Source organism: Sorex araneus, chromosome X (assembly GCF_027595985.1).
Source record: "Sorex araneus isolate mSorAra2 chromosome X, mSorAra2.pri, whole genome shotgun sequence".
Taxonomy (NCBI): domain Eukaryota; kingdom Metazoa; phylum Chordata; class Mammalia; order Eulipotyphla; family Soricidae; genus Sorex; species Sorex araneus.
The window spans coordinates 204928619-204956273 of NC_073313.1; the positions used below are offsets into that span (position 1 = coordinate 204928619).

The window sequence follows — 27655 nt, forward strand, 5'->3', positions numbered from 1 at the left end:
GCATTCCTATAGCATATTGGCTCATAAAATATAACTAACGTTCTAAAACAAAGGCCTCAGGGCTGGGAAATGGTATAGGGCTAGGATCCACGCCTTAGGACAGACCTGTGTTCAATCCAGGACCACATGGGCCTCCAAGCACAGCCAGCTGCGGTCCCAGATGGCCCGAGAGGAAGTGGGGTCAGCTGCAAGTTTGGGGCCTTCCCTGCTGTACTCCCTCTCTGGCCCCACGGAACTGTATTCTTTTGTGGAAAACTCCTAAGTGGGTGTCTCTTGAAGTGCTTGGGAACCAGTGCTGTCCTCATGATTCACCACCATCTGGGCTCCTCAGATGAATGCCAGGGCCCAAAGGTGCAATGCTGGGCCCAGGAAGCTCTACACACGTCTGTCTGCACATGCACGCACTCGGCTGCAACGCTTAGTGGAGTGGAGGCTGCACTCCGGTTGTGATGCTTGCTGGGGCTCACAGCTGAGTTGGAGGAACACACTCATACACTCGTGGCTATGGTGCTCCCCATGGAGCACACTTTGTGCACACTTGGATGAGGTTTGTCAGACTCCTCCACCCCCACTTTCTGTGGCAGTGTTGGAACTCAGTTCACAATACCAGCTCACGGCCTCATGCGTGCAATGCAGGTACTTTGGGTCCTTAAGACCTATTTTATTAAAAGATGTTTTGGGGGGAGCCACACCTGGCTGTGCTCAGAGAACAATCCTGGTGGGCTCAGGGCACCATATGGGATGATGGGGATTGAACCCGGGAGTGCTGTATGCAAGGCAAGCGCCTTACTATTACTGTGCTTACTGTACAGTAAGTACTTACTGTGTATAATAGTACAGCTGTACTATTGCTCTGGCCCATTAACAGCAATCAATGCATGTTGAAGAGAAAGGTCCATCTCTTCAATAAATGTAAAAAAAGAGACTGGTCCAGCATATACAAATAAAATTGGACCACGGTGCCTAACTTTTAATGTTCATTGCATAGAAACATGTGTTGTCATGTATGGCTATTACTGCAATTTTACTGTTAATTTACTAGTTCTAACAGGTTTGGGTGAAGTCTTTTTAAAAATTTTTTATTAGAGGATCACTGTGATGTACAGTTATAAACTTATGAACTTTTGTGTATGCATTTCACTCATACAATGATTGTTTACCCATCCCTCCACCAGTGCCCATTCACCTCCACCAATGATCCCAGTATCCCTCTCACCACCCCCACCCCATCCCCCACCACCCACCCTGCCTCTGCTGGCAGAGCATTCCCTTTTGTTCTCTCCTTTTGGGTGTTGTAGTTTGCAATGGAGGTATTGAGCGGCCTTCATGTTCGGTCTATAGTCTACTTTTAGTTTGCATCTTCCAACCCGAATGGGTTCTCCCAACATCCTCTACTTGATGTTCCCTTCTTTATCTGAGCTGCCTTTTCCCCCAGCACGTGAGCCCAGTTTCCAAGCTATGGGGCAGACCTCCTGATCCTAATCTCTACAACTCTTGGGTGTTAGTCTCCCACTCTGTTATTTTATATTCCACAGATGAGTGCAATCTTTCTGTGTATGTCTGTCTTTCTGACTCATTTCACTTAACATGATACTTTCCATGTTGATCCACTCATATGCAAATTTCATGACTTCATCTTTTCTAACAGCTGCATAGTATTCCATTGTGTAGATGTACCAAAGTTTCTTTAACCAGCCCTCTGTTTTGGGGCACTTCCCCCCCCATATTTTGGGTATTGTAAACAGTGCTGCAATGAACATACAAATGCAGATGTCATTTCTACTATACTTTTTTGCCTCTCCAGGATATATTCCCAGGAGTGGTATGTTGGGTCAAATGGGAGTTAAATTTCTAATTTTTTGAGAATCGTCCATATTGTTTTCCAAAAGGGCGGAACCAGTTGGCATTCCCACCAGCAGTGAAGGAGAGTCCCTTTCTCCCCACATCTATGCCAACAGCGGTTGCTTGGATGAAGTCTTTAGTATTTTGGTATATTCCACCTACAAATATTGTTTTCTTTCTATTTAGCCAGGTCATGACTTTCTATATTGTGTTAAATAGACATGATGAGAGCAGGCATTTTCCTCATTGATCCTTCTTCAGCTTTACGCTGTAGAGAATGTTAGCTGTGAACTTGTCGCATCTGGCCTTTTGTTATGTAGTGGTATAGTCCCTGTGTACGTACATGTTTAAGAGGATGCTGAATTTTGCCAGCTGTTTCTTCTCCAGCGACTGAGACTATCACGATTTTATTTTGGGGCTACAGCTGATGGTGCTTGGGGACTACTTCCAGCAGGGCTCTGTGGTCCCAGAGGCCACACCCAGGCCTCTCTCATGCAAAAGCATGCAGTCAGCACTTCCCCCTTACCCCCTCCCCCCACCACTATAGGCTTGGACAAAGTGCTGTTGCATTCAGCAGTTTGAACTTTCTAGCCTCAAGATAGGTAACATGCCTTCAATCTTTTGTTGACAAAGTTTGCAGAAGCTGAACTATCCTTGCACTCTAGCAATAAATCCCACCTGATCATGAAATTAAATTCATTTTTTAGGTTTTGAGGCCACACCTGATGATGCTCAGAGGACTGTATGGGATTCTGGTAATCGAACTCAGACTGACAGCATGCAAGGCAAATGCCCTAACTGCTGTACTGCATTTCCAGCCCCCAAACTCTTTTAATATACTTATTTTTCCTCCCTCCTGACTTGTATAGTCACCGGAGATAATGCTTTGTAATTTTCTTTTGCTGTGGTGTTCTTGTTTGGATTTAGTATTAGGGTAATGCTACTTTCCTGAGCATCAGTGTTCCTTTTTTTTTTTTTTTTGGGCGGAGAGGCGGTACCCTTGGCAATGCTCAGGGCTTACTCCTAGCTTTGCACCCAGGAATTACTCCTGAGTAGGACTTAAGACAGGTTAGTTGTGTGCAAGGCAAGTGCCCTACCTGCCGTACTATCACTCCAGCCTAGGTCAAAGTGGTTTTTAAAGGAAATCACATGATCTACTTCTTCTAGATCTGTTTACATACATGTTTACATGTGTGTGTGCATGTGCATCGATGTATATTTATGAACATTATCCTACATGAGACTGGCTCCTTTGTGTCAGTGTTTAGTGTTTGCTGCAAGTATACCATAAATGCCCCAGATGTTTCTATTTGTGTGGGTTAACACTTCTCCCCTCTGTTGACTTGGGGTTGCACATCAGGTTGTGCTGCTCACACGCTTGACCAGGATGCTCCCTGAGGTTTGCATTTCTTTCTTCACTTGCTCATTAGGGTGCTCTGAAGCCCTCTATGCCCACCAGAAGCTGTATTTCTTGCATATGGCACTTACACATTTTTGTAGCAGTGGTGCTGAGTGAGGTTGTGACCATTGTGGTGCTTACATACTTTGGCTGGAATAATGGGGTTGGAAGTCAATTAGCTGCTGGTGCACCCAGCAGAGCTGCCAGGGTCAATCACAGGACATGAGCGACACTGGGGATTTGTACTCCTGACCATACGCTTCCAAAGTAGGCCTTCTGCATCTTTGATCTTTTACACCTTCCAATTGTTTCTATTCTTTCATGTTTGGTCTGTGTATCCTTATATCTGAAACCATTTCTTGACAGTAACCTATTTTAAGTATCTAGTTACTGTAGCTCTTCTAAATGTTGAAATTCAGTCCATTTAGTTAGTTATTGATAGGTATGTGTTTCTGCCATTGTCTTCTGATCGGTTTGTATTTTCCACCCCCCCACCACCTTTGACCTGTCCCTTTATGACTTGATTATCCTTAGTGGGATGTATGCTTAGACTGCCCCTTCCCCCTTTTTGTATATCATACACTTTTGTGGCTAACTCTGAGGCAAGCTTCATTTCTTACAAAGCTTTTTACTAACATGCATGAACAGCTATATCCCATATCTGTGAGGCTCAAAGGAATAAAAATATAAACTATGACAATGGTTAAAATTCAGTCCCCAAAAAACAGTAATTTTACATGAACGCAGGTCACTGTGGTATCATCAGTCACGATGGCTTGGATATAATCTTGCTACTCACAAGGTGGAGTTCTACGGAGAGGGATCCGGTATTGGACACGCAGCACAGCACGCATGCGCCTGAACATGCAGCCTTCCCTGAGCTGCGTGGAGGAGGGACATCTGAGTTTGCCTTTATCACTGCTCACAGGCAGGGAACCTGTTAGGATAGAGAAGCACTTCCAAGTTGATGGTTGCTGTGTGCAGGCTCAGAATGACCATTCCAATGCTCTCATGCCTACCTCAGCCGTGTCCCTAAGTGACCCGGAAGCCTTTGACCCTACCTTCTACACCACGGCCATTACATGTCCTGGTTGGTAGGAGCCCAGGCTGTGATAGCTGAAGATGCTTCTGAGTTTGTCCTTGGTACAAGGTGCCTCAAAGGCAATTACAGATGTGAAAAGTAGGCCTAGAGGCAGTGTGATGTCTCTCAAGTCATAGAATTGTCACAGTCACCAAGTCAAGGTTTGATTTTGCTTTCCCCACTTTCATTGTTCTCGTTAATGCCCCCCCCCAAAAGTAGTGGATTTGGGATGAGAATAACAGTACAGTGGGTAAGGTGCTTGCCTTGCATGCAACCAACCCATTTGGTTCCCCTGAGCACCACCACTGCAGAGGCAGGAGTAACCCCCGAGTACTGTCAGATGTGGCCCCAAAACCAAAAAGAAAAAAAAGTAGGTTTAGTTGTTTGCAGACGAAGACATGTTCTAGGATGTAGTATGAATAGCATTATTTTGAACATTCAAAATGACCAATACTTAGAAAGTCATTCTCTGGATCAGGTCATTGTAACACCTAAATTTAATGTCTGTTATTTTTCCAGCAATAGTGTGTTCACACCCCCTGACCATGTCATGGAACTTAATTCAAACATACCACACATACTTCACTAAGGACAGTGGGATGTTGGCTACATACATCTACTGCTTATTCAAAGAAAAATTTAATTACAAATACTAGGGCCAAAGTGATGGTACAGTGGGTAGGGTGTTTGCCTTGCATGCAGGTGACCCTGGTTCAACCCCCAGCATCCATATGGTCCCCCCCCAACACTGACAGGAGTAACTCCTGAGTACAAAGCCAGGAGTAACCCCTGAGCATCACTGGGTGTGACCCTCAAAATCCCAAATCCTTATGGCATATGTGGCCATGGTGTGAGCTTTATTCACTATTAGAGCTTATACAAGGAGCTTTGTTCTAAATTGCCATACTTTCTTAACTTCCATTTTCAGGTAACCTAAATTACAATTGTTTTGAAATCTGAGTCAGGTTGCTATAAAAGTGATTTCTTGAAATCAGGACTTACATCATCATAGGTAGGCAGAATGCAGCTAACATATAGAATAAAAACAACAGAATAATTCTTTGAGTGTTAAAAACGATGATAACAGCAGCTCATTGTAATGTTTATAACTCACAGGACATGGTTCTAAGTGATTTATGCGTCACATCATTTATTTCTCACAAGTATTCTGTTAGTAAGGTGCTCATCTTTCAATTCTTGTGCTTTTTCTCTTGGTCACAGCAGTAATGATCCAGATATCCTGAGGTGCCAGGGACTGAACCAGGTCTCCTGTAAGTAAAGCTTCTCCGGCTCACCAAATTCCTCCTGTTTAAGTTGGGGCTTTTGATGGGGAAGCTGCTATACTCATTTATTATCAGGGGCCACTCCTGGCTCTGCACTTTGGGAACCATATGATACATGGGCTTGAATCCCAGACTCCCAATATGCTCAGTCCGTTAAACTATCCCTCCGGCTATTGTGCTATTCCTTTCTGGTTCTTCTAATGACACCCAGTGGTGCCAGGGAGTCACACAGGTGACTCTTCAGGGGATCACAAGGTGCCAGACTGAACCAGGCCTCCCACATGCTTAGCAAACGCATTCAGCTCCTTGAACCTTATTCCTGACCTCTCTTTGCCAACTTTTGAAGTTGGTTTATACAGTTACTCAATAATTAAAATTTTTGAGAGATAAAAATTAAAATCCTTGAAAGAGAAGAAAGGGAAGGGATAGTGGTGAAGAGGGGTGGTGATATATACGTGGAGATGAAATGTATTTTAGGACAATAAAAGCTAACGAAAATTAACCGACAAGTTGTATAAATTCTAAAACTGATGCTAAATTCCTGAATTTCAGGTACTAGAATTATAATTGTAGTTTTTTGGTTTAATTCTACAGAATTGATCCTAATTATCAGTCTCAAATATCTTGATAAAAAGCTAGGTGATAGAGACTTCATGATTATAGTTTAGGAAAATTATCAAATAATGTCAAGAACTAAGGTAGGTTTAGAGAAAGGTCTGCTAGTACAATTTTAAAGGCATAAAGAGGGCTATCTTTTTAAAGACAAAACAAGGTCAGAGAGCTCAATGTGCTGAGTTCATGCTTTGCATGTGGGAGGCCCAGGTTTAATTCCCAGTCAAGCTCTGCTGGGAACAGGCCCTGAAGTTGCTGGCAGTGCCCTACCCACCGGCCCCCAAGGGGAAAACCCCACAATACAGCAGTATAATTAAATTCTAAGAGTAACAATCTAAAGGGATACATATAGCCTACATTAGCAGTAAAACAGCTTGTAATACCTGATGGTAAAACATTATTGCATTTACTAAGTAACAATGAGTAGTGAAACACACACAATATCCTCTTTAAAATGTTTCACTGAAACTCAACCATTTGGCTTAATGTAATGAGGTATTTGTAGAATTATTTGTTCACGTTTTATGATGCGCTTAAATGAAAAGATGGAAAGTATTCATTTTAGAAGGGGAAGGCAGCCAGTAAGAAAAATATTAGATCAAGTTTTTATTAAAAAAAAAATCAAGTACCTAATCAATTTCTAACTTATTGAGATGGTTGCTACCCTTCCTCCGCCTCGCCTTATACTCACTTTGTGCACACACACGCATACACATACACACTCAAGTAGTTAATTCACATCAAAATAAGATTTAAAAAATAGTTGCAAAAGCCTGTACATTTTTCATTATATCAGTGCTAACTTTTAAAGGGAGGTAAGACCTTTGCTATTATCTCAGAGATTAAGATATGCTTTATTAAATTCTGAGGACAAAATTCTTAAGTTCAGAAAAATCAATTTAAGCTTCAAAAGATATTAGAATCAGATTGTCAGTGACTAAAATTATTTGGTGATAAAGACCAATTCCCACGAGAAGATAATTATTCAGTTAGCTATTTTTAACTTGCTGGGTTACTGGTATATTACTTATTGAAAACTTACAGCACTTTAAAAGAAAAACTTTAAGAGGAAGGGTTGGTAAGTTGAATCATCTGTACAACTTTGATTCTACACTTGATCTTATCCAAAAGGCTGAGAAATGATTATTTACTGTAAACCTAGGTAAGGGAAAGGAGTTTCATTTTATGGGATTTTCCTTGTCTGGTTTTTGGGACTATTCAACCTCATATTAAATTTACATGTCGACTCAATAGCTCACCAGAATTTAATGAAACTGGGCATATTCTTTTAATTCAGGTTTATTATGAAACACATGGTACTTTGATTCAGAAAGGTGAAAACTGAATGAAATTTGAAAATTTTGGGCATTACCTAAAGCTATCGTTTCATTACTGTGTCAATGATTTTTTTTTAGATTAGGATTTCTCCCTCACTCTACAGAGTATATTCGTTAATTCACTCCTGCTAGTGTCACCCAGCATTAGGCAGTAAAAATACCAGGCCTATTTTTTGTTTTGGTTTGGGGAACTGAATCTGGGCCTCCCCTATGCAAAGTTTGCATTCATACTTTATTAGGTTTAGTTTACTAGTTTATCAATTCTTTAAATATACTTCAAAAGAAGTATATTCAACAGATTTTTTAAAGGAGCCATATCAATCAATAGCCTGAATCTTGAAAGCTCCCTTTGAATGTAATTTTCAGTCTTTTAAATTTTAACTGTCATTGTTTATTACTCATTGTTTTATTACTGTTTTGGCTACATTCTCTACAATTTCAGCAGCATCGTAAAGAGACAATGTGTCTATGTACAATGAGAAAAAAACACACAAAATGGCTTGTAACATCAGAAATAAGAGCCTAAGTTCAACTGTACAACATTAAAGAGAATCTGTGGCGAGCACAACCTCCTTTTTCTTGGCAGCATGAACAACTTATATATATGAGTTCAGCATTATGACTGTGACAGTGAAGAGAGATCCTCATAGGAGTGGAATACAGAATCCTGAAAAATTCTTTCTATCATACAGGGCAGTTAGAAATGTTCACATTTTAACAAATCTGTACAAACCACAAGAAATTTGTTGTTTATTAGGATGGCCATCCTACCTTGCTTGGTATCTTCTAGGACGTAGAATAACCACAAAGGATTTATAAATCTAGCACATATGTACTCTGGAGTCCTAGAACCCAAGGAACTGACTTAGAGAAATCTCTATGCCCCATATGGCTCACTTTTACATGCCGTGATTATTAATGAGTAAATGCCTGTTTTTCCTATCTCTCTATGATGTACAGTCAACTTGCACCTTTAAGGAGGTCATTTGATTAGCAAAGAAGCAACATCATTTAGCAGCAATTAAAGCGCCTTCAAGAAGACTTAAAAAAAATACAATATCCAATTAGAAAAGCCATATTTTTAAACATTTGTACAAGAATAGGCTGCTGAAATTTGGTAATTGAATTATGACATCTGTACAACAATTTACAATAGAGCTAGAAGGGAATTTCATTATCCTGCATAGAACTGGTCTACATTTGGTTACATACTGTCATCTGTTAAAATGAACAAGGCCTGGTGATAAAAGAAAAGTATCTGTTGAAAGCACTGGAGATATTACAATTTAGTGGATTCAACTGATTTCAAAACAAGCAGCTCATTTTGTCCAAGGTGTAAAGTATGTAGGAGTAGCTCTCCTGTTACATAACCAGTGAAGAAAAACGGACATGTGATTTCGAGGTACAACTTGGTAAAAGCCATAACAGGCAAATGACAAAGTCTAATTTTGTCCAAAGATTCTAACTCTCACATTCTATTTCTATAAAATACAACTTTCACTGTCATTCAGTTCTTACTTTGGTTTCAGCAGATTAACTGCCGAATGCTGAAGAATGTATCCAGGCACTATAGTTCCTATGTTAGAAATGTCTCATTTTTTAAATGTGTTTTTAAATAATGAAAAACTACCCTTCCTTCATATTAGGACTCTCTAACATCAACCAAATGTATTATAAACGTTATTTACAGTGTTTTCCCAAAGTAATGATTTTTCTTCTTTAACATGGTCTTCCTGTTTTTGTACAACAGGCAGTCATTGCTCAAAGTTATAGTCAAAAGTATATTTATTCATTGTCCATGATCCATCTCATACCCAATGATGTATTATGAAGAACTTCAGTTCTCAACCATGTCCTCTGTAAAAATGGTAACAACAAGAACAACAACGACAACAACAAAAACCCACTCAAAGTGTTCTCAAACTCAAGTATACATCTGGAAGCAATTCAAAGGTATCATGCCAATTTGAAGGAGAGTCAGTAAGTAATTATGCTTGAAGAAGGAGGTGTAGGGGATGCTGTCAGCCCGACCATGTGTAAGTTTCCTGAAGAATTGGATCTTCTCATGTGCGGGAGAAGGTATGGGTCACTTGCCAACTGGTGTACATCAAAGCGATCTTCTTTTCGGTATGCCAAACAGCGTCTTATAAAGGCCTTAAAGAGAAGTCAGCAATTAGAATTACCTTTCCCTTTAAAAATTAATCAATACAGATGAGCAGATTTAAGAAAATAAGATTTGAACTGCTAAACAAATGAAATCTAACTTTTTCTCCCTGCAGCAATAAAATTTTCATTCCAAATTTAAGTTTCAGCCCCTATAGAATTTATTTTGCAGTCTAAATTATTACAACTATATAAACATATTGCCGAACCTGCGTTTCTGCTTAATTTTTTTTTTTTTTTGCTTTTTGGGTCACACCCAGCGATGCTCAGGGATTACTCCTGGCAGTGCTTGGGGGACCATATGGGATGCCGGGGATCGAACCCGGGTCGGCCTCGTGCTAGGCAAACGCCCTCCCTGCTGTGCTATCGCTCCGGCCCCTGCTTAAATAATTTTACAAAATTCTTTCTCTTGAATTTTCTAAAATAGTTTAGTCTTGCCAGAGGGAATGATATTGTATTTAGCCATGTTTTTTCCTTACTAAGTATAAAAACTATCTTTCGATGAAAGGGGACATCTATTAGTATTTAAGATTACACTCTGAAAACGCCAATGGCATCACTATCCCCCCCTTCTTAAACTAGTTTATAGGGTCAAAATGAACTAAAGAAGGCACACAAATCATAAATATACAGAATAAAATGAACTGCAACTAGATCAAGACAATGAACTTCGCCAGAAGAAGCTCCTGATCCTTTCCATGCACTGGATCTGGGTCTAACTGAGGTACCACTGACTTTAACTTTTACTACCACAAGTGAATTTTGCTTGGTTTGAATCTTATCTAAATGAAATAGATTGTTTGCATTTGCTTTTTCAATCCATGTTTTCTGATCCATCGATTTCAAGATAAAATGTTTAGTTTGTCTTGAAATTCTCAAGTTATACATAAATTCATGTACACAGCATAAATTCAAGTTCAATCACAGTTAATTAATACCTTGTTTGCTGAAAACTCATTAAAATATTTTCTCTATTAGTAATCAACATCTAGCTTACTAATATTCAATCTTTTTAATCCTTTAGGTCTTTTCTATTAAGATGATCAAAAGAAGGAAAAAAATCAAGAGGAAATAATATGCTGAAAAGAAGAAATAACATGTTTCACAGGATGAAAAGCTATCACAAGCAACATTATGTTAACAAGGAGGGAATATACTTAAAGAAGCCCATAGCAGGTGAGAAGAGATTATTTGGCAAAAGTATATTCTGTAGTGAAAGGAGGTTATATGAAAACAAGCAAATGTCACTATACCAGCCTTTCCAGGTTTCAGAAACATGACTCTGACACACTATGACTATGAGGTGTCTAGAACCAGAAATTCAAATAAATGGAATTTCTCTTTGGTAAATTACGCCCATGGCCATTTTTTTTTGTCAGATTCTTTATAAAAAGTTCTTGCATGGACTAAATTAATTTCTGTTCTAACTCATTCTATGAACAGAAAGGGAAGAGAAAATTCAGATGCCAAGATCTTTAAAAGGAGTCAGATTGGGCAGGAGCAACAATACAGTGGGTATGGTGCTTGCCTTCCACACAGCTGACCATGGTTTAATCCCCAGCATCCCATATGGTTCCTTGAGTCCTGCCAGAGTGATCTTGTGTGCAGAGCCAGGAGTAAGCCCTAAGCACCACCAGGTGTGATACTTAGTTCCCAAACAAAACAAAGAAGCCATGTTTTTCCTTTTTCTTTCTTTTTTTTTTTGCTTTTTGGGTCACACCTGGCAACGCACAGGGGTTACTCCCTGGCTCTGCACTCAGGAATTACCCCTGCGGTGCTCAGGGGACCATATGGGATGCTGGGAATCGAACCCAGGTGGACCGCATGCAAGGCAAATGCCCTACCCAACTGTACTATTGCTCCAGCCCCGCCATGTTTTTCTTTTTTTTGTTTTTGGGTCATACCTGGCGATGCACAGGGGTTACTCCTGGCTCTGCACTCAGAAATTACTCCTGGCGGTGCTCAGGGGACCATATGGGATGCTGGGATTTGAACCCGGGTCGGCCGCATGCAAGGCAAATGCCCTACCCGCTATGCTATCGCTCCAGCCCCGCTGCCATGTTTTTCTTTATAGAAAGAATAATGCTTTCAAATATTAGTTACTTTAATTTTCAAAATCTTTTAAAAGTTGTTCAAAAAACTTGAAAAGCCAATAAATACATGGAAGAAACTGAGCTAAACTATGAGTAAACACAATATCCAGTGGACAACGATCTTCATATGTGCAGCATCTGCTTATATGTGCTCTAAGAATATAGAAACTGTCACTGTCACTGTCATCCCATTGCTCATCGATTTGTTCGAGTGGGCACCAGTAACGTATCTCATTGAGAGACTTTTTGTTACTGCGTATATCCAATACGCACAGGTAGCTTGCCAGGCTCTGCCTTGCGGGCTCGATACTCTCGGTAGCTTGCCGGGCTCTCCAAGAGAGGCGGAGGAATCGAACTCGGGTCGGCCGCGTGAAAGGCGAACGCCCAACCACTGTGCTATCGCTCCAGTCCATAGAAACTGTATTATCTAAAAATTACACTCATCAGCTTAGACTATTGAGAATCAATATCACAAAGTAAGTTTCATGATCAGTGTAACAAAGTAGTAGTGAAATACAAGAAAAAGTTCATTTGTTATTAATTAGATACTAACAAGGTAGCCTTAACTCATAAACTGCTGTAAGTAAGCAGGGCTAAGGAAGATAGGACAGTTTTATCAAGAGCTAGAACACAGGTCAAGGGGATAGCTCAATGAATGGCACAAGCCTTGTATGTGCTGGGTGAGTCTGAACCTTGGTATCACACATATACAGACTCTTCTCTCCACCAGCAGCTCATCCTTAGGCCCTAGCACTGAACTGCTTTGCAGGTTTGGACCAGTATTGCTAGGAGTAACATTGAGAACTGCCTGGGAGGTCAAAACAAAGAAACAAGTTGGGCACTCTGGAGCCAAAATTCTGCTATTTATGAGCTGATAAGATTCTAAATAAGGCTAAAGGGTTACTGATCTTTTTTACTTTATAAAAGGGGAACAAAAGCAACAAATACGCCATAATACCATCCCCAAGTGATAGTTATATCTTTATTTCTTAATAGTTTGCAAATGTCTTGGGATTTTTGTTGTTGTTTTTGGGACACACCTGGTTGTACTCAGGCCTTACTCCTGGATCTGCTTTTAGTATCACTCCTGGCAGGGTTCGTATGTGGTGCTGGGGAATCAAACCAGGGTCAGATGCATGCAAGACAAGCACTCTGCCCATTGTACTATCTTTCTTGCACCAAGTCCTCAATATTAACAGGTTTATAAAGAGATGATGTGCCCAGATCTTGTTTTTCTTTCCCTGATTTTCAAAATAAACCAGTATAGAGAACAAATGTGGGTCTTCTATAGATGAAAACGACCACAACCAAAGGCCTAAGCAACTCCTGTACTACCTTCCCACTGTATAGATTTTCCCTGCAATAATCCCCTTTTCTTGTCAATACATACTTCATTTTAAATACACTTACGACATGACATTTATCTCATAAAAGTTATTTTCATATATTTATACCTTTGCTTCACTGCTTACAACTGGTTTTACAGGGAACTGGACTTCTGTGGCTTTTAATATTGTATTTTCTTGAAGAATGTCTTGTTGAGATTGGTTGTGACCAAATGGCTAGAAATAATGAAAATGTCAGTAAATTTAGTTCATAAAATACTTAACCAAATCCGGTCAATGAATTTCCAAGATATGACTGTTATTTAAGAAAATCTTATCCAAGGGGAACACAAATACACAAATGGCTGCATGTCTGGCAGATATGATACCCCAGGTTTGATTCTAGATACTAATGACCTGAAGCATGATTCTTCATGGGAGATCCATCCCCTCCCCACCCACCCAACACCAATCTAACCTCTGTTACTTGGGTGTTGGGATACAGTTATCATGGAAACAAGAATAAATTGAGGGCATGGTAAGAAAACCCATCTAACCAATTATTTAAACAGGGCAGAAACACTGTTAACAAGCAGTAGAAAATCCTAGATCTGATGACAATATCGAGGATGGGGAGAATTTTTTTTTTTTTGCTTTTTGGGTCACACCCGGTGATGCACAGGGATCACTCCTGGCTCTGCACTCATGAATTACCCCTGGCGCTGCTCAGGGGACCATATGGGATGCTGGGAATTGAACCCAGGTCTGCCACGTGCAAGGCAAATGCCCTACCTGCTGTGCTATCACTCCAGCCCCAGGTTGGGGAGAATTAAGACTAAGTTTGGTGGCATCCCCTTGAAGAAGCACAGCTGGATGATAAAACGTTAGGACTGTACCTGTATTGCAAACCAAAAGTGCTACTGACAGCAACTGCTGTAATGAGCTTTTAATACAAAGCTTTGCATGCAGGAGATGAGAGTTGGATCTTTAGCACTGCATGGTCCCTAAGCATGGAACTGGGTGTGGCCACCAAACAAAAAACACAATAGCAAGAAGCAGGCCTTACTTACTGATAACATTTTGCATTTAATGGTAAAATCAACGTAATTTTCCAAGTCTTGTGTATTCTGTACTTTAACTTACCTTTCTACCATACAGACACTGAAAGAAGATGACTCCGACTGACCAGACATCAACCTTGTTGGAAATCTTTGGTGGCTCTTTTCCAACTACAAAACACTCAGGAGGTAAATACCTATTGTTAATAGGGGAGAGAGAAAGGGAAGGATACTGTCAGCAGCTGTAACTTAAAATCTAAGTGTAGAATCTTAGAAATCAAATTTTATCCTTACTCAAACCTTAGGACTTTCATCAACAAAAATCACCAAATGTATTTACATTTCTTGTGCCATTTGATTCTATAGTCAAAGCACACCACTTTGTGATAAAGTATACAATATATGTATGTGATCGACAGAAATGAAAAGGTGTTAGAAATTAGAGTACCATCCCTTCACCAGTTCAAACTATAGGCAGTTCTCTCTCTTTTTTTTTGGGGGGGGGGGGTCACACCCGGTGATGCACAGGGCTTACTCCTAACTTATGCACTTAGGAATTACTCCTGGCAGTGCTCAGGGGACCATATAGGATGCTGGGAATTGAACACGGGTCGGCCGTGTGCAAGGCAAACACCCTACTTGCTGTGCTATATTTATTTAACAGCCCCGGCAGTTCTCTTTCTTAAAATACTGTTTAGTAACTCTTTTTCTGGGGTGGGGTAATTAACACATCTGGCAGTGTTCAGCGTTTACTGCAGTGCTTGGAGGACCACATGCAGTGCTGAAACTGGAACTGGAGTTGGCAGTAAGAACCTTAACCCCTGAAATTATCTCTCAGCCCTGATCTTTAACCTGCACAGCACTTGAGCCCATTTTTTTTTGGGGGGGGGTGCAGGGTACACCCAGAGGGGGCTTAGGGAACCATAAGGATGCCAGGTACTGAACCCAGATCGGCCACATGCAAGGCAAGCATTCTTTCTCTCTCTCTCTCTGGGTCATAGAGCTCATCTTTCGTAACACACACACACGCATTCTGGGTGTTTGAATACTGAGGGTTCACTAGGAAGTGCTTGGGAGACACTTAGGAAGTGCTTGGGAGACACTGTGATGGCTGGGATTGAATCTGGGTCAGCAAGGTAGGAGTCTTACTTAACCCCTGTACTATCTCTTCCACCCTTATCTTAATCTAGTAACATTTATGCCCCCTCCTCCCCCATTGCACCTTTTCAAAATCACTACACAAAGCAATTCACTTTCTCTAATGCCTTCCTCTAACCCTCCGACTCAGTTTTCTTCAAGACTTGCTCACTTGACCTTAGATAAGCCTTGGCAGCTTCCCACCAGGAAGTGCTTGCATACTAACTGCTGGTTAGTATGACATTAAACTAAAAATCATAATCAAGTGAGAAGTCAAAGAGTTCTTATTTTTTGTGCAGTTTTAAATATAGGAAGTATGTGAACTATGTTGCATATTCAAAAGTGCCATACTTATAAGTATAAAGAAGAGAAAAATGAATGTCAGCTCAGGCTTTAAGTAAAGGTCCATCATAGATGCAAGCACCTCCAGGTAGATGTGTGGCTTACCTAGACCAAAAATTCTGTAAAGGAGTACACCTAAGTTGGAATTTACTTTTTTCTTTATAAAGTTTTATATTCAATAAAAGCTGAAAGACTTAAATTGCAGCCAAAGACAGGTATTTTATAAAAAAACATGTGAAATATCTTAAAGAAGACCCACTAAAGGTACTGGCAGAAATACTCTTCTACCCTCACCTCCAAATCAAGTAAAAAGATTTCTTAAACAGTGTCTGTTTGGTGTAGATTTTTGTTTTTATGAGGGGCACACCCAACTGTGCTCAGGTAGCATATAAAGTGCCAGAAGCTGGGTCAGCCGCACATAAGACAAGTGCTCTGTCCTATCTCTCGGGTCCCTTGTGTAATTTGTGTGTGTGTAACTCCAACAAGAATAAACCCTGAGCACTATGCTTCACTGTCCATACAGGTAGAAGGGGGTAAACAAGAAGAACAATTGTAGTAACAAATATCACACACCCCTAAGTGACACCAGGATTTAGTACTTGGTTGCATTAGAGACCAAAGAAATCTGGCGCTCCTTATAGCTTCATCTTCTGAGAATGAAAACAACGTCATCCTCAGAAAAGCATTACAAAGGATATTCTACTTTATTACTAAGTATTAGCTAGAAAACTTAGTATAAGTAGGAACTAAGCTTAAAAAAAGATGTGGTATACATTATATAATTTCCTATGTGGAATACTCAACACATGCCCTTCTTGCTTTGACAAAGAAATGTAAGTGCCTGTCTCCTGCCCACTAATGAGAGAGAAACAACATAGTGCATCTGAAGTGGGACTGAAGACCTATTATTTAGAATATGGTTTTCAAGCTTATATAAGTCCAGGGTCCTATCAAGAATTCTTGTTTTTGTTAATTTTATGAGGATTCGATCTTATCGCTAAAAAGTCTAAAAAAACACTGAGTTTCAGGATGTTACTCTGACTAGTTTGATAGATAATATAATGGGTTTTTAAGACTTAAAGAAGTGTATTTTAATCTATTTCTAGAAAAAGCCCAAAACTTTAGATACTCATTTGCTAAACTAACTTATTCTGAAGACAAAGTTTGTTTTGGAATTTTATAATAATCTATATTCTCCACTTTGATGAATTCTTCCACTTCAGTAATTTTAACAAATTTGAAAATCACAATAAAGTAGTTTTCATGAGCATGTAAACTGATGGGGATGGCATTCATTTACATGTAAAGGCATGAAGATATCAAACCATCTCCAAGCCACTATCAAAAAAGGTCTACAAAAATTTAGCCATAAAAACCACACCTGAAGAATTTAAAAGTTTGTGGTTATTGCTTATATACTTATGAAGATGTTTTATTCACATAAACATAGTTATGATAAATATACTAAAACTACAAGAAAATTCACAAATTCTCCAAACTAAGGGTTTCTGGCTATTAAGCGCTAAAAGTTATTTACTAACACCAAGTCATCCTCCCCGGTCCCTCCAGTTTGCTGGTGTTTGCAGGGAAGATCAGATGAGAAGAGCACTGATGATAGTAGTCTCTTGATTTCCTATAGGTAATCTCAAAGATAGATGACAATTAAACTCTTACAAAAGATGGCACGCATCTAGAAACTTTCGTGTATTCTTAATATACTTGCCAGTAAGTGCCTGCTCCTTGGGAAGTTAGATCCATTCCATCTACGCCATAGCTATCATCGTCCATAATCTTGGATAGACCAAAATCAGTGATTTTAATTTCTCCACATGCTGTTCCATCTACCAGAAGAATATTTCCTAGAAAAGAATATAAAGATCTTTTAATGTAAGAGATAAAAATTTTTTTATACATAGATGAAAAAAAAAATCACCCATTTCAGTGATTATAGCCTGCTTTTAAGTAATACCAACACAAAAGGTAAATGAAAGCATCATATTTCTCCCCCAATTTAGATTAAAATCTGCAATGGTTATGCAGTAACATGCAATCTATATTGACAAGATGGCTTTTGGGAAATATATAATATTTATTTTTGTATTTTGGGCCACACACAACTGAGTTCAGAGGCTACTTCTGGTTCAGTGCTCCGGAGGACCATGCTTCAGCCCTGGCACTCCACTGACTTTAAAAACTAAACTAAAAGTCCCATTTTTCAGTTAACATGGAGACAGCATAGGGATTAGAGCACATGCTCAGCTTGAATGAGCCTAAGAATTGAAGCCCAGCATGAGATGTCACCCTGAGTACCACTGGGTGTGGTCCAAGTATTTAATAGGTCAACTGAGAATTGCTGGAGTTACCCCAGTCTCTTGGTATTGCTGTGCCCCCACCCCTCCAGGTCATTTTTCAGTAACTTAATATGACTTAAACCTTTATTTACTCTACTAACTTGAGGAAAGGGTGGATAAAAGTTCCGCACGCATGGTCCCAGAGCAACTGCTGTCCTGGACCGATCAACAGAGGTAAAGGAAAAATTATTAAGTAAGAGTCAGGTAAAAGTCAAGATGTGGCTCATGTGGTAGGGTACAGGCATGCCCCACCCACCACTAGGAGTGGCTCTATAATCCCAATCAATGCCAGGTGGCCCCCACAACAAAAGATTATTAGACATAAATCATTAATTACCTGGCTTTAGATCATAATGTATAATAGGGGGTTTGATTTCATTGAGATATCTTAGTGCATTTACAATCTGCATTACAATAGACCTAGCTTCTTTCTCTGACATTAATTTATGTTGCTTCAGATAGAAATCCAAATCATTGCCTTCACAGTATTCTAACACTGTACAAAACCTACAATGGAGAAAAAAAAAGATGTGAAATATTATCCAAAAATTCAGAAACAATGGAGAAATGAAATGAAGGGTATTTGTCTTATCATTGAACAGGGAAAATAAAAGCAAACGTATCTTTTCTTGAAACAATCCTTATAATCACTTACGTGTCTGTATCCAAGGAGAAATAATCATAGAGTTTGACTATTCTGGGATGATCCAGTTCTTTGTGTATCCTATATTCTCTACAGGCATGTCTATGGAAAGAAAACTCATTAATTCTCTGTGATCATTAAATATATATTCAAATTGATAAAGACCATAAAGTGTAATATTTACTTGTGGTAGTTTTCCTTCTTCTCATCCCTCCAACTTTTATTAAGCTGATGGATCTTCACAGCTGCATACCTTTGTTCATAAAGATCAAAAGCCTAGGGTTGAAGGCACACAAGAGGTAGGACTAGGGACCAATGGAAGTGCTTTAGAGGATACATTTGTCTTAAGAGAGACACGTATGATAGTTTTGTTGTACTTTGGAATAAGATAAAACATAATTTTCTGTAATCATGTCTGCTAAGATTATATATGTCCTATGACATTAACAGAAATAAGGTGAAAATTCCATGGTGCTAAACTAGAAAAATTCTTAATCTGAATTTTCATGTTCAAATTTTATAAATGCAGTGCTAGATCACAATACAACAAAACTATTATTTGTTTTTAATATGGACCTGCTCCCACCTATTATTGGCAGTAATAGAAAGCATCCTAGAAAACAGTGGCTGTAAAGTAAGCCATTTTTTTCCCTGTATTTTAGACCCGCACTTCCCCTGCTTTTTTGAAAATGAACAAATTTCCAGCTGTTTATAAAAAGGCTAGAGTGCAAGAATGATCAGTTTTAAGGCTTTAGGTTATATTGTGATTATTAATAAAGTGGTCCCCTTAAAAAGAAAAAAACTCTTAGAATATATATTCATATCCTGTTTCCTTCTTCCACAAATCAATTTAACATAAAAATAAGCAGTACTATAAGGGTTTATTTTATTATGAAACTATAAAATCATGAGGTTAAGAAGCAATATAGGATGTTAAACTAAGTAAGAATATATACTTTGGAGTCAAATAAACTTATTAGCTGATTGATTCTGTATTAATGCACTCTTTATAATGTCTGCCTCATTAATAACGTCCGGGTTGTTGAGAGGATTAAATGGTAAAGCAGAAACTATTTGGAATAATAGATGAAGCATAGTAAATACGTAGTAAATACTGAGTAATTGCATAACTACTAATAAAAGTGAAGCTTAAAGAAACAGATACAAAGGTCCAGGGCCAGAGAGATAGTACAGAGGGCAAGGTTCTTATATTGCATGCAGGCGACCTGGGTTCCATCCCTGAGTAGAGTGCCAGGAATAAACCTGAGCACTGCTGGGTGTGGCCCCCAAACAAAACAAAAATTCATGTGAAAGCATATAGGATGAAACTAAAAGTAGTTACATATCTCCATTTTCTAATTTCTTTCTTTTTTGGGGGGTGAGGGGGCACTCCTGGTTGTGCTTAGGGGATTACATAATGTGCTGGTGATTGATTCCAGGTCTACACGTACATGGCAAGTACCTTACCTTCAGTACCTTCTCCAGCCCCTGCATTTTTTTTTTTTTTGGTTTTTGGGTCACACCTGGCGATGCACAGGGGTTACTCCTGGCTCTGCACTCAGGAATTACTCCTGGCGGTGCTCAGGGGACCATATGGGATGCTGGGATTTGAGCCTGGGTCGGCCGTGTGCAACGCAAACGCCCTACCCGCTGTGCTATCACTCTAGCCCCGCCCCTGCATTTTCTATTTCTTACATAAATCATTTCTTAAAGTCTTACCTGAGTTATAGATAATGGAAATACAACTGACAGAGGGTTGTCATAAAAGCTATTAACTGAGGTGACTATACAAGTGAAACAATTACTGGTTTATGATTAAAGCAAAGGAAACAGCAAAAATAAAAACTAACTCAACTAAGGCTGTCACTACAGGGTAAGAGGATAAAAATGAAAAGAGGTTGTTTTGGTAGGTAGGATGGCAGTGGAATTTCGGTGGTATGAGGAGTATTTGGAGGTGATCAGGAGTAAATGAAGAGTAAATTTTAATAAATCTCCAAAATCCTATAGGGTTATTAACCAATAATAAACCATATTTTTATTTTTTAAAAAGATAAAGCAATTAGTAGGTTCACAAACTAGGCAAGTTCTGGCCTAAGGTAGTGCCAATTTTACTTTTCAGTTCCATTGTGAGCTATTAATGATCTTTCCTAATATGTGGGTAAACCACTAAGTGCTTGAGGATGAACTACCATTAGAATGAGAGAAACAGAAATTGGAAAAGAGCCCTAGGGTCAATTTTGATTGTCAGGTGAGTAAGATGAGGCGCATGCCTAATGCTTGTCCAAGTTAACAACCACCAAAAAGTAGATACTGGCTGAATGAAGATCAGAATTGGAGTTCTCTGAATAAAAATCTGCAATTTTCACAGAGCGAGAACTAGGATCCAGGATACTTTCAGCAAATCAAGGCATTATCCTGGTCTCACTGAAAAGAGGAATTTCAATAATAATTTGGCGGCCGTAATTTACTAAATAAACACTGATGTAATTTACTAGTAACTATTTTAACTGCATAAGCATTACACCCCATCTTAAATACTGGCACAAAAGAAAAGTGCGATATGGTCACACCCTACTTATTGGCAAAAAATTGGCATATCTCTGATGATTACGTAGCGAAATGTAGCAGTTAATTAAGCACAAGGACTTTGTGGTGCAGGTACTGTTACTACTCCTAGATGAAGACAGTAGGCAGAGGATGGCACAGGAATCAGGATTAGTTAGGATTGAAACCCATAAAATTTCTATCCACTAACTATCCTATTTTGATACACAGTGAAATGCAAACTGTCACAACTTGAAAGGGAAGGCAATAGGATAGCCTTCAATAAAAACTGAAGATTAAGGTTGAAAATATGACCTTCAATATGATTTCATCCTGATGAAGAGAAAATGGGAAGCTATTGAGACTTTTAAAATAGGGTTGTTTGGTAATCAGGTTGCCTTCTGTCTGAAAAGTCATTTACTACAGTATTAAAAAAATATACACTGGAGAAACTCCACACCCCAGAGAAAGTGTCAGGAGGCTGGGGCAGAATCACAAGCCAGAAATGAGGCCCTGAGCCAAGAGACAGAGGAGAATGGTCATCACGGATGTTAACAGCAGACATCAGAACTTGGTTATGTGTTGGGAGGCGGGGCGGAACAACAGGAAGGTGAATGGCAATGGTACTTTTTAAGCAGGCAGCAGTTTCAGAGGAAAAGTTTTTTTTGGGGCGGGGGCAGGAGGGGAGAGGGGGTGGGACTGGGCCACGCCTGGCTGTGTTGAGGAATGACTCCTGGTAGTACTCAGGGGGACCATATGTAGTGCTGGGAATTTGAACCAGGGTTGTAGCAGCACACAAGGCATATGCCTTACCTCCTATACTATATCTCTGAGGATAGGGTTTTTAAGAAGAGGAAGAGTTGGGGTCACAGAGATAGTACAGTGAGTGAGGTAGCAGAGACCCAGGTTTGATCTCCAACATTGTATATGGTTCTTCAAGCTACTGAGCATTGCTGGGTTTGTGGCCCTTCCCCTCTCTCCCCCACCAACCCTGCCTCTATCTCCCACCAAAGAGGAGGAAGACAATTTCTATTTCAGATATGAATTTGCAGGGGCTGAAGGCCAACCAACTAAGTTATGTACATAACCAGATACGAAGTGCAGAACGAAAGTATGGGCTATACATAAATCTCTTATCTAACTATAGCTGTAGCCAGTATGTACCAGAGGGTGAAAGCAAATAGATGCTATGAACTGGAAGAGAGTGATTTGAGACAGAGAACACAGAATGATGAGAGAATTCAGGAACTACATTACTTAGTGTTTGGGAAGAAAGATACAACTGAATGGGAAAAGAACAAGCTACAAAAACATGAAACACAAGTGAAAATTTCTACATAGGCATCTACAAATTTCTGGCTTTAAAACAGAAATTTGTGTTGGAGTGCAGACTTCATGTATTTGAAGTCCTGGGTTTGACTCCTGGTACCCCTGCCTCCAAAACAATAAGGCAGATATTTGGGTAAATTCAGGACATGTGAAAAAACTGACACAGTTTAAACTAAGAATATAACATTTTCATAAATGAATTCTATTAAGTGGCACTTGCCTGTCTTGATTTCAATGGTAAGTAGGCAACAAGTTATCAGGGTGGTTAGGCAGGTGTAGGATAGTCTTTAGACTTTTGAGATATGACAAGGGGTGATGTCTATCTACAAAGGTCTACCAACACAGTCACACATTTTTCCCCCCGGTCATAAGTCAGGACATAAAATAAATTAAAAATATAATCAATACACAAAAACAAGTACTTCTTCTTCTTTTTTTTTTTTTTTGCTTTTTGGGTCACACCTGGTGATGCACAGGGGTTACTCCTGGCTCTGCACTCAGGAACCACCCCTGGCGGTACTCAGGGGACCATATGGGATGAATTGAACCCAGGTCGGCTGCATGCAAGGCAAATGCCCTACCAGCGTGCTATTGCTCCAGCCCCCCAAAACAAGCACTTCTTAATAATGTACTTATTTTTATGCTGTACTAGTATGAAAAAAAAATTTTATGTTACCTTATACACTTCACTAAAGCCACCTCTACCAAGCAGATGAAGTAATAAATATCTTTCATTTAATGTTGGGTGATCTTTGAACCTAAGGGTGAGGAAAACAAACACTCAGGTAGATGAAAAGACACACAAAAAAGTACCTTACAATAAAATTTCATTCCCTTATCCTCTCTCTTTTCTAACTCAGTACAAATTTCAAATTCCACTCCATACTTTTTATCCCTTCACCTCCATGACTATAGTTAACATTCTGCTGTTCACAAAACTTAACTTATATAGCTGAATATTCAGGCTAACTGACCAATTAAAGTACTTGAAATATACTTCACAACAACTATACTTACCAAGTGTTTTATACAGTTATGTGTCTATTCAGTAAGAATTACTTCCCTTGGAAAATTTTTATATCGGAAGTTATGGTTAATCAAGATTTTATAATTTGACACAGTAATACTTCAATTAGTAAAATGGCCATCATAATTGATTAAATACTCATGCACTCCTGATATGTCAATGATAGTTTTATTACTATGAGCGCAAATAAATTGAACAACAGCATCAGAGTGCAGGGTTTAAGGCATTTCTATGCTGCTGACCCTGGTTTAATATCTGGTCCTGCAAAGTCCCTTAAGCATTGCAGGGAACAACCTGAGCACTGCTAGATGAGGCTCACAACCCCGAAAATAAACAAATAAAAAATGATACTGCAACCATTCTAAATATATGTTAATTGGATTGAAAGTTATATCCACCGACAGGTTTAAACATATTTTCACAGAATAATCAAATGTAGGTTAGTTACACTCCACATGCTTTATTAGAGTATTTATCAGGTAAAAACAAAGCTATTTTATGATATAATTTCACTCACTTGATACATTATAATCTAGCTATGATTTCTAGGCAGATGAATAGAAATGTGTCTTTTTATTTTTTAATTTTTTTTTTAGTTTTTGGGCCACACTGGCAATGCTTAGGGGTTACTCCTGGCAGTGCTTGGGGACCATAAGGGATGCCACGGATGAATCTGAGTTCTAGGTAGACACCTTACCCACTGTTCTATATTGCTCTGGTTCTTGAAATGTGTCTTTTTAAGCAAGATATCTGTTTCACACTACATCACAGCTACACTTCAATTCTGATACTTAAAAGTCATGAAATTTTAAATTACATGACAACTCTTAAAATGGTAGATGGGGGCTGGAGCAATAGAACAGCGGGTAGGGCATTTGCCTTGCACACGGCCAACCCAGGTTCGATTTCCAGCATCCCACATGGTCCCCTAAGCACTGCCAGGGGTAATTCCTGAGTGCAGAGCTAGGAGTAACCCCTGTGCATCGCCAGGTATGACCCAAAAAGAAAAAAAAAAAAAAAGGTAGATAGCTTTCCTGTAGTCTACATCAATTACAACTTAGTATGCTTTGCTTAATTTCCATCTTGTTCAGTTTTTAACTTCTTAAGGTCCCATCAGTCAACTGGTATTTTTGCTTAATTTCTAAAGCATTTAATATTTTTGGCATGTAATTATACAAACCAAAATTATACAGACACTTTTAACTTGTACTTTCCCTATGCTAATTACTGAATAATGTTGAATACATGACTTACTGTAATCTATTTAGTCAAATAAATCCTCCTCAACTACTGTAACATTACCTTCAGCATTATTCAAGTCAGTCAACAAGTATTTATAGCATGTCAATCAAGTACTAGACTCTGGTTTAGGTTCTGAGGATACAGCAAGAACAAAACCGAATCCTGGACCACAGAAGAGCTCCCAAAGGACTGAAGCATGAGGCTTGAATCTCAGGTTCAGCACTATATGGGCCTCCAAGCAGAGCCGGGAGCAGTCCCACGTATCGCCAAGTGTGGCCTCCAGAAGAAAGCTACTACATCCCTACTCTACAAGCAGCTTATAGGCAGTGCAAGGAGACAGATATTAACTGAAAAATAAATTCATAACTCCAAATAGTGGTAAGTATTGTGAAACAAAGCAAGGGAAGGATAGGGAAAGTAAGAGAGGGAATGGAACTGAAAGAGGGAAAGAAAGAGCTGCTGTTTTAAATATGGAGTCAAGGGATATCTTCTCTAGTGAAGCATGATAAGAAGCAAGTATATTTTTCATATATTTAGAAGGAACACTTAATTCAACTAAGCACAAAAGCCTTAAGAAGATGAGCTTGACCTGTTGAAGAGTGCCAGCTGTGTAAGTTGTAAGTGAAGAGAAGCTTGAGAGATGAGGTGGTGAGGTTAACAGAGGCCAGTCAATACAAAAAACCATAGGAAGCCATTGGAAGGACTCATGATTTTTTTCTAAATGTACTACATGGCCCAAGACAAAGCTCACCACAGCAGGGGAGAAAACTTTTATCATGAAAAACTGTAAAATACCAACAACTTACTGAGAATTATCTTCATTGTTTATTCTTTTAAGCTCTCGAATATGAAGATTTCTGACTCTTTCCAAACGTTCAAGTTCTGCCTGAATTTCTGCTTCTTCCTGAAAATAAAAAGAGGGACTATAACAAGCTCAATTTATTTGCGATATAAAGAAAGTATTTTTACCCATGTATCATTACCCCCCCATGATGGAAAGAATAGTATACATAAAATACCATAGAGTTAAAACACCAAAGTGCTCTTTTCAATGCCTGAAAGATGGAAAGACATATGGCAAGTCTATTTCGAGAAACCATCCTACACAGAAAATCTATACCTAATGAGATGCTGAATTTTATTCTTATACTACAAGAAATCTATTTTTATAATGTCTAAACTAAAGAAAATGCAAGGTAGTCTGAAACTCTTAACAGAAAGTAGGCAGAAAATTAGATTTTTGTTCTATCCAAACTCTAAGTGGGAATAATTTTCAGTATAAAAAAATGAAATCAAGATATTTTTACAATAGTTAAAAGATGATGAAAGGGAAAAGAGAGAATTACTGATTATTCATAATCTTACAGTAGTTGGTAGAAACACACACAATCTCGGCACTAAGCTTGGATAAATTCCAACAAAATCCCAGAGACATCACAGCAAGCATTTCATAGCAATTTTTCATGTCTTAAAGCACATTAAAAAGCACTACTAGATAACCAATTTCTCTCTCTCTGTCTCTCTCACATACACATACATATACATAACACATATCTGTTTTTAAAATACATATCCTATCCTTCAATAAAAAAATTATAACCTATTATCACTTATAGGATGAAAAAATATACCACTTTTCAATGGAACATTCTAGAAATACTTAAAAAAGCTAGTTTAATTTTTGGGCTATACCTGCTTAGCAGTGCTCAGGTTTCTGGGGGGCTTTTGGGAGGCTATAACCTGCTGGGGATTGAACCAGTATTGGCTGACTAGCACCATAATCCTTGTACTATCTTTTTTCATCCTCCTAAATAACCAATTAGGATTTAATAAATATTTTTGGTAAATAAACATAGACTGCTCAGGCTTAATTGTATTATGTTATTGTTAGAAATTAATACCACGCAAAATAGGGATTATTTCTGAAACTGAACTTAAATTTTTACTTTACTCTTTCTGATTTATCCTCTGGTATTTAAAAACATCTTATATGTACATAAAAAACAAAAATGTTTTATTTTACACAAAAGTAGAAGTATAATAACTACCTAAAGCTTAGTATTTTGGGGTCACACATGGTTCTGTGCTCAAGAGTCACTCTCAGAGTATCTCTGGGGATCATATGTGATGCTGGGGATAGAACTGAGTTGGACACGAGCAAGGTAAATGCCTTCACCCTGGTACTATCTCTCCAGCCCAATACCTTAATTATTTAAAGATGGAAATCAATTACAAATTGTTGCAGAGATAATTAATGAAAATCAGGTATTACGTGACAAAATGAAAATTTTTTAAATGAATAAAAATCAACTTTGTAGGATTTGGGGAGATTTTTAAAAACAGATACATGGGGCTGGAGCGATAGCACAGCGGGTAGGGCGTTTGCCTTGCACACGGCCGACCCGGGTTCGATCCCCGTCATCCCATATGGTCCCCTGAGCACCGCCAGGGGTGGTTCCTGAGTGCAGAGCCAGGAGTAACCTCTGTGCATCGCCGGGTGTGCCCCAAAAAGCAAAAAACAAACAAACAAACAAAAAAAAGATACACTAGACCAGTGATTCTCAGTTGGGGAGCTATCTGTATTTGTATCTGCAGGATGGATATCCTAAGGATTGCCACAGATGAGAATCCGTAATCGGGAGGGCCACAACACAAGACCAGGGGCCAGCTGACAGGACAGATGACATGGTTGGAGAAACATGCACTTAACAATCTTAATTTAAATAATATTCCCCCATTTAATGAAACTTCATAGACGCTTTCTTGGGGGGTGTGGAGGGAGATGAACACAGCTGGTGGTGTTGGGGGTGGGTCACGGGGGTGGTAGGGATCTAACTGGGTGCTCTT

General features: G+C 39.1%; 1 protein-coding gene across 3 annotated transcripts in view; it reads right to left on the minus strand.

Moving 5' to 3' along the window:
* Window positions 1-6799: 6799 nt before the first annotated feature.
* The window catches only part of TLK1 (tousled like kinase 1), a 145223-nt gene continuing 124367 nt past the window's right edge, over window positions 6800-27655 (minus strand). For all 3 annotated transcript variants that reach the window (XM_055120320.1, XM_055120321.1, XM_055120322.1), the window contains 9 exons: window positions 25615-25712; window positions 23216-23297; window positions 18851-18942; window positions 18679-18768; window positions 18361-18530; window positions 17396-17531; window positions 14279-14390; window positions 13265-13372; window positions 6800-9708 (listed from right to left, as the gene is read on the minus strand). In XM_055120320.1, the coding sequence (XP_054976295.1) occupies window positions 9532-9708; window positions 13265-13372; window positions 14279-14390; window positions 17396-17531; window positions 18361-18530; window positions 18679-18768; window positions 18851-18942; window positions 23216-23297; window positions 25615-25712 (1065 nt within the window). In that variant the 3' untranslated portion in view covers window positions 6800-9531. The remainder of the gene's footprint in view (window positions 9709-13264; window positions 13373-14278; window positions 14391-17395; window positions 17532-18360; window positions 18531-18678; window positions 18769-18850; window positions 18943-23215; window positions 23298-25614; window positions 25713-27655) is intronic.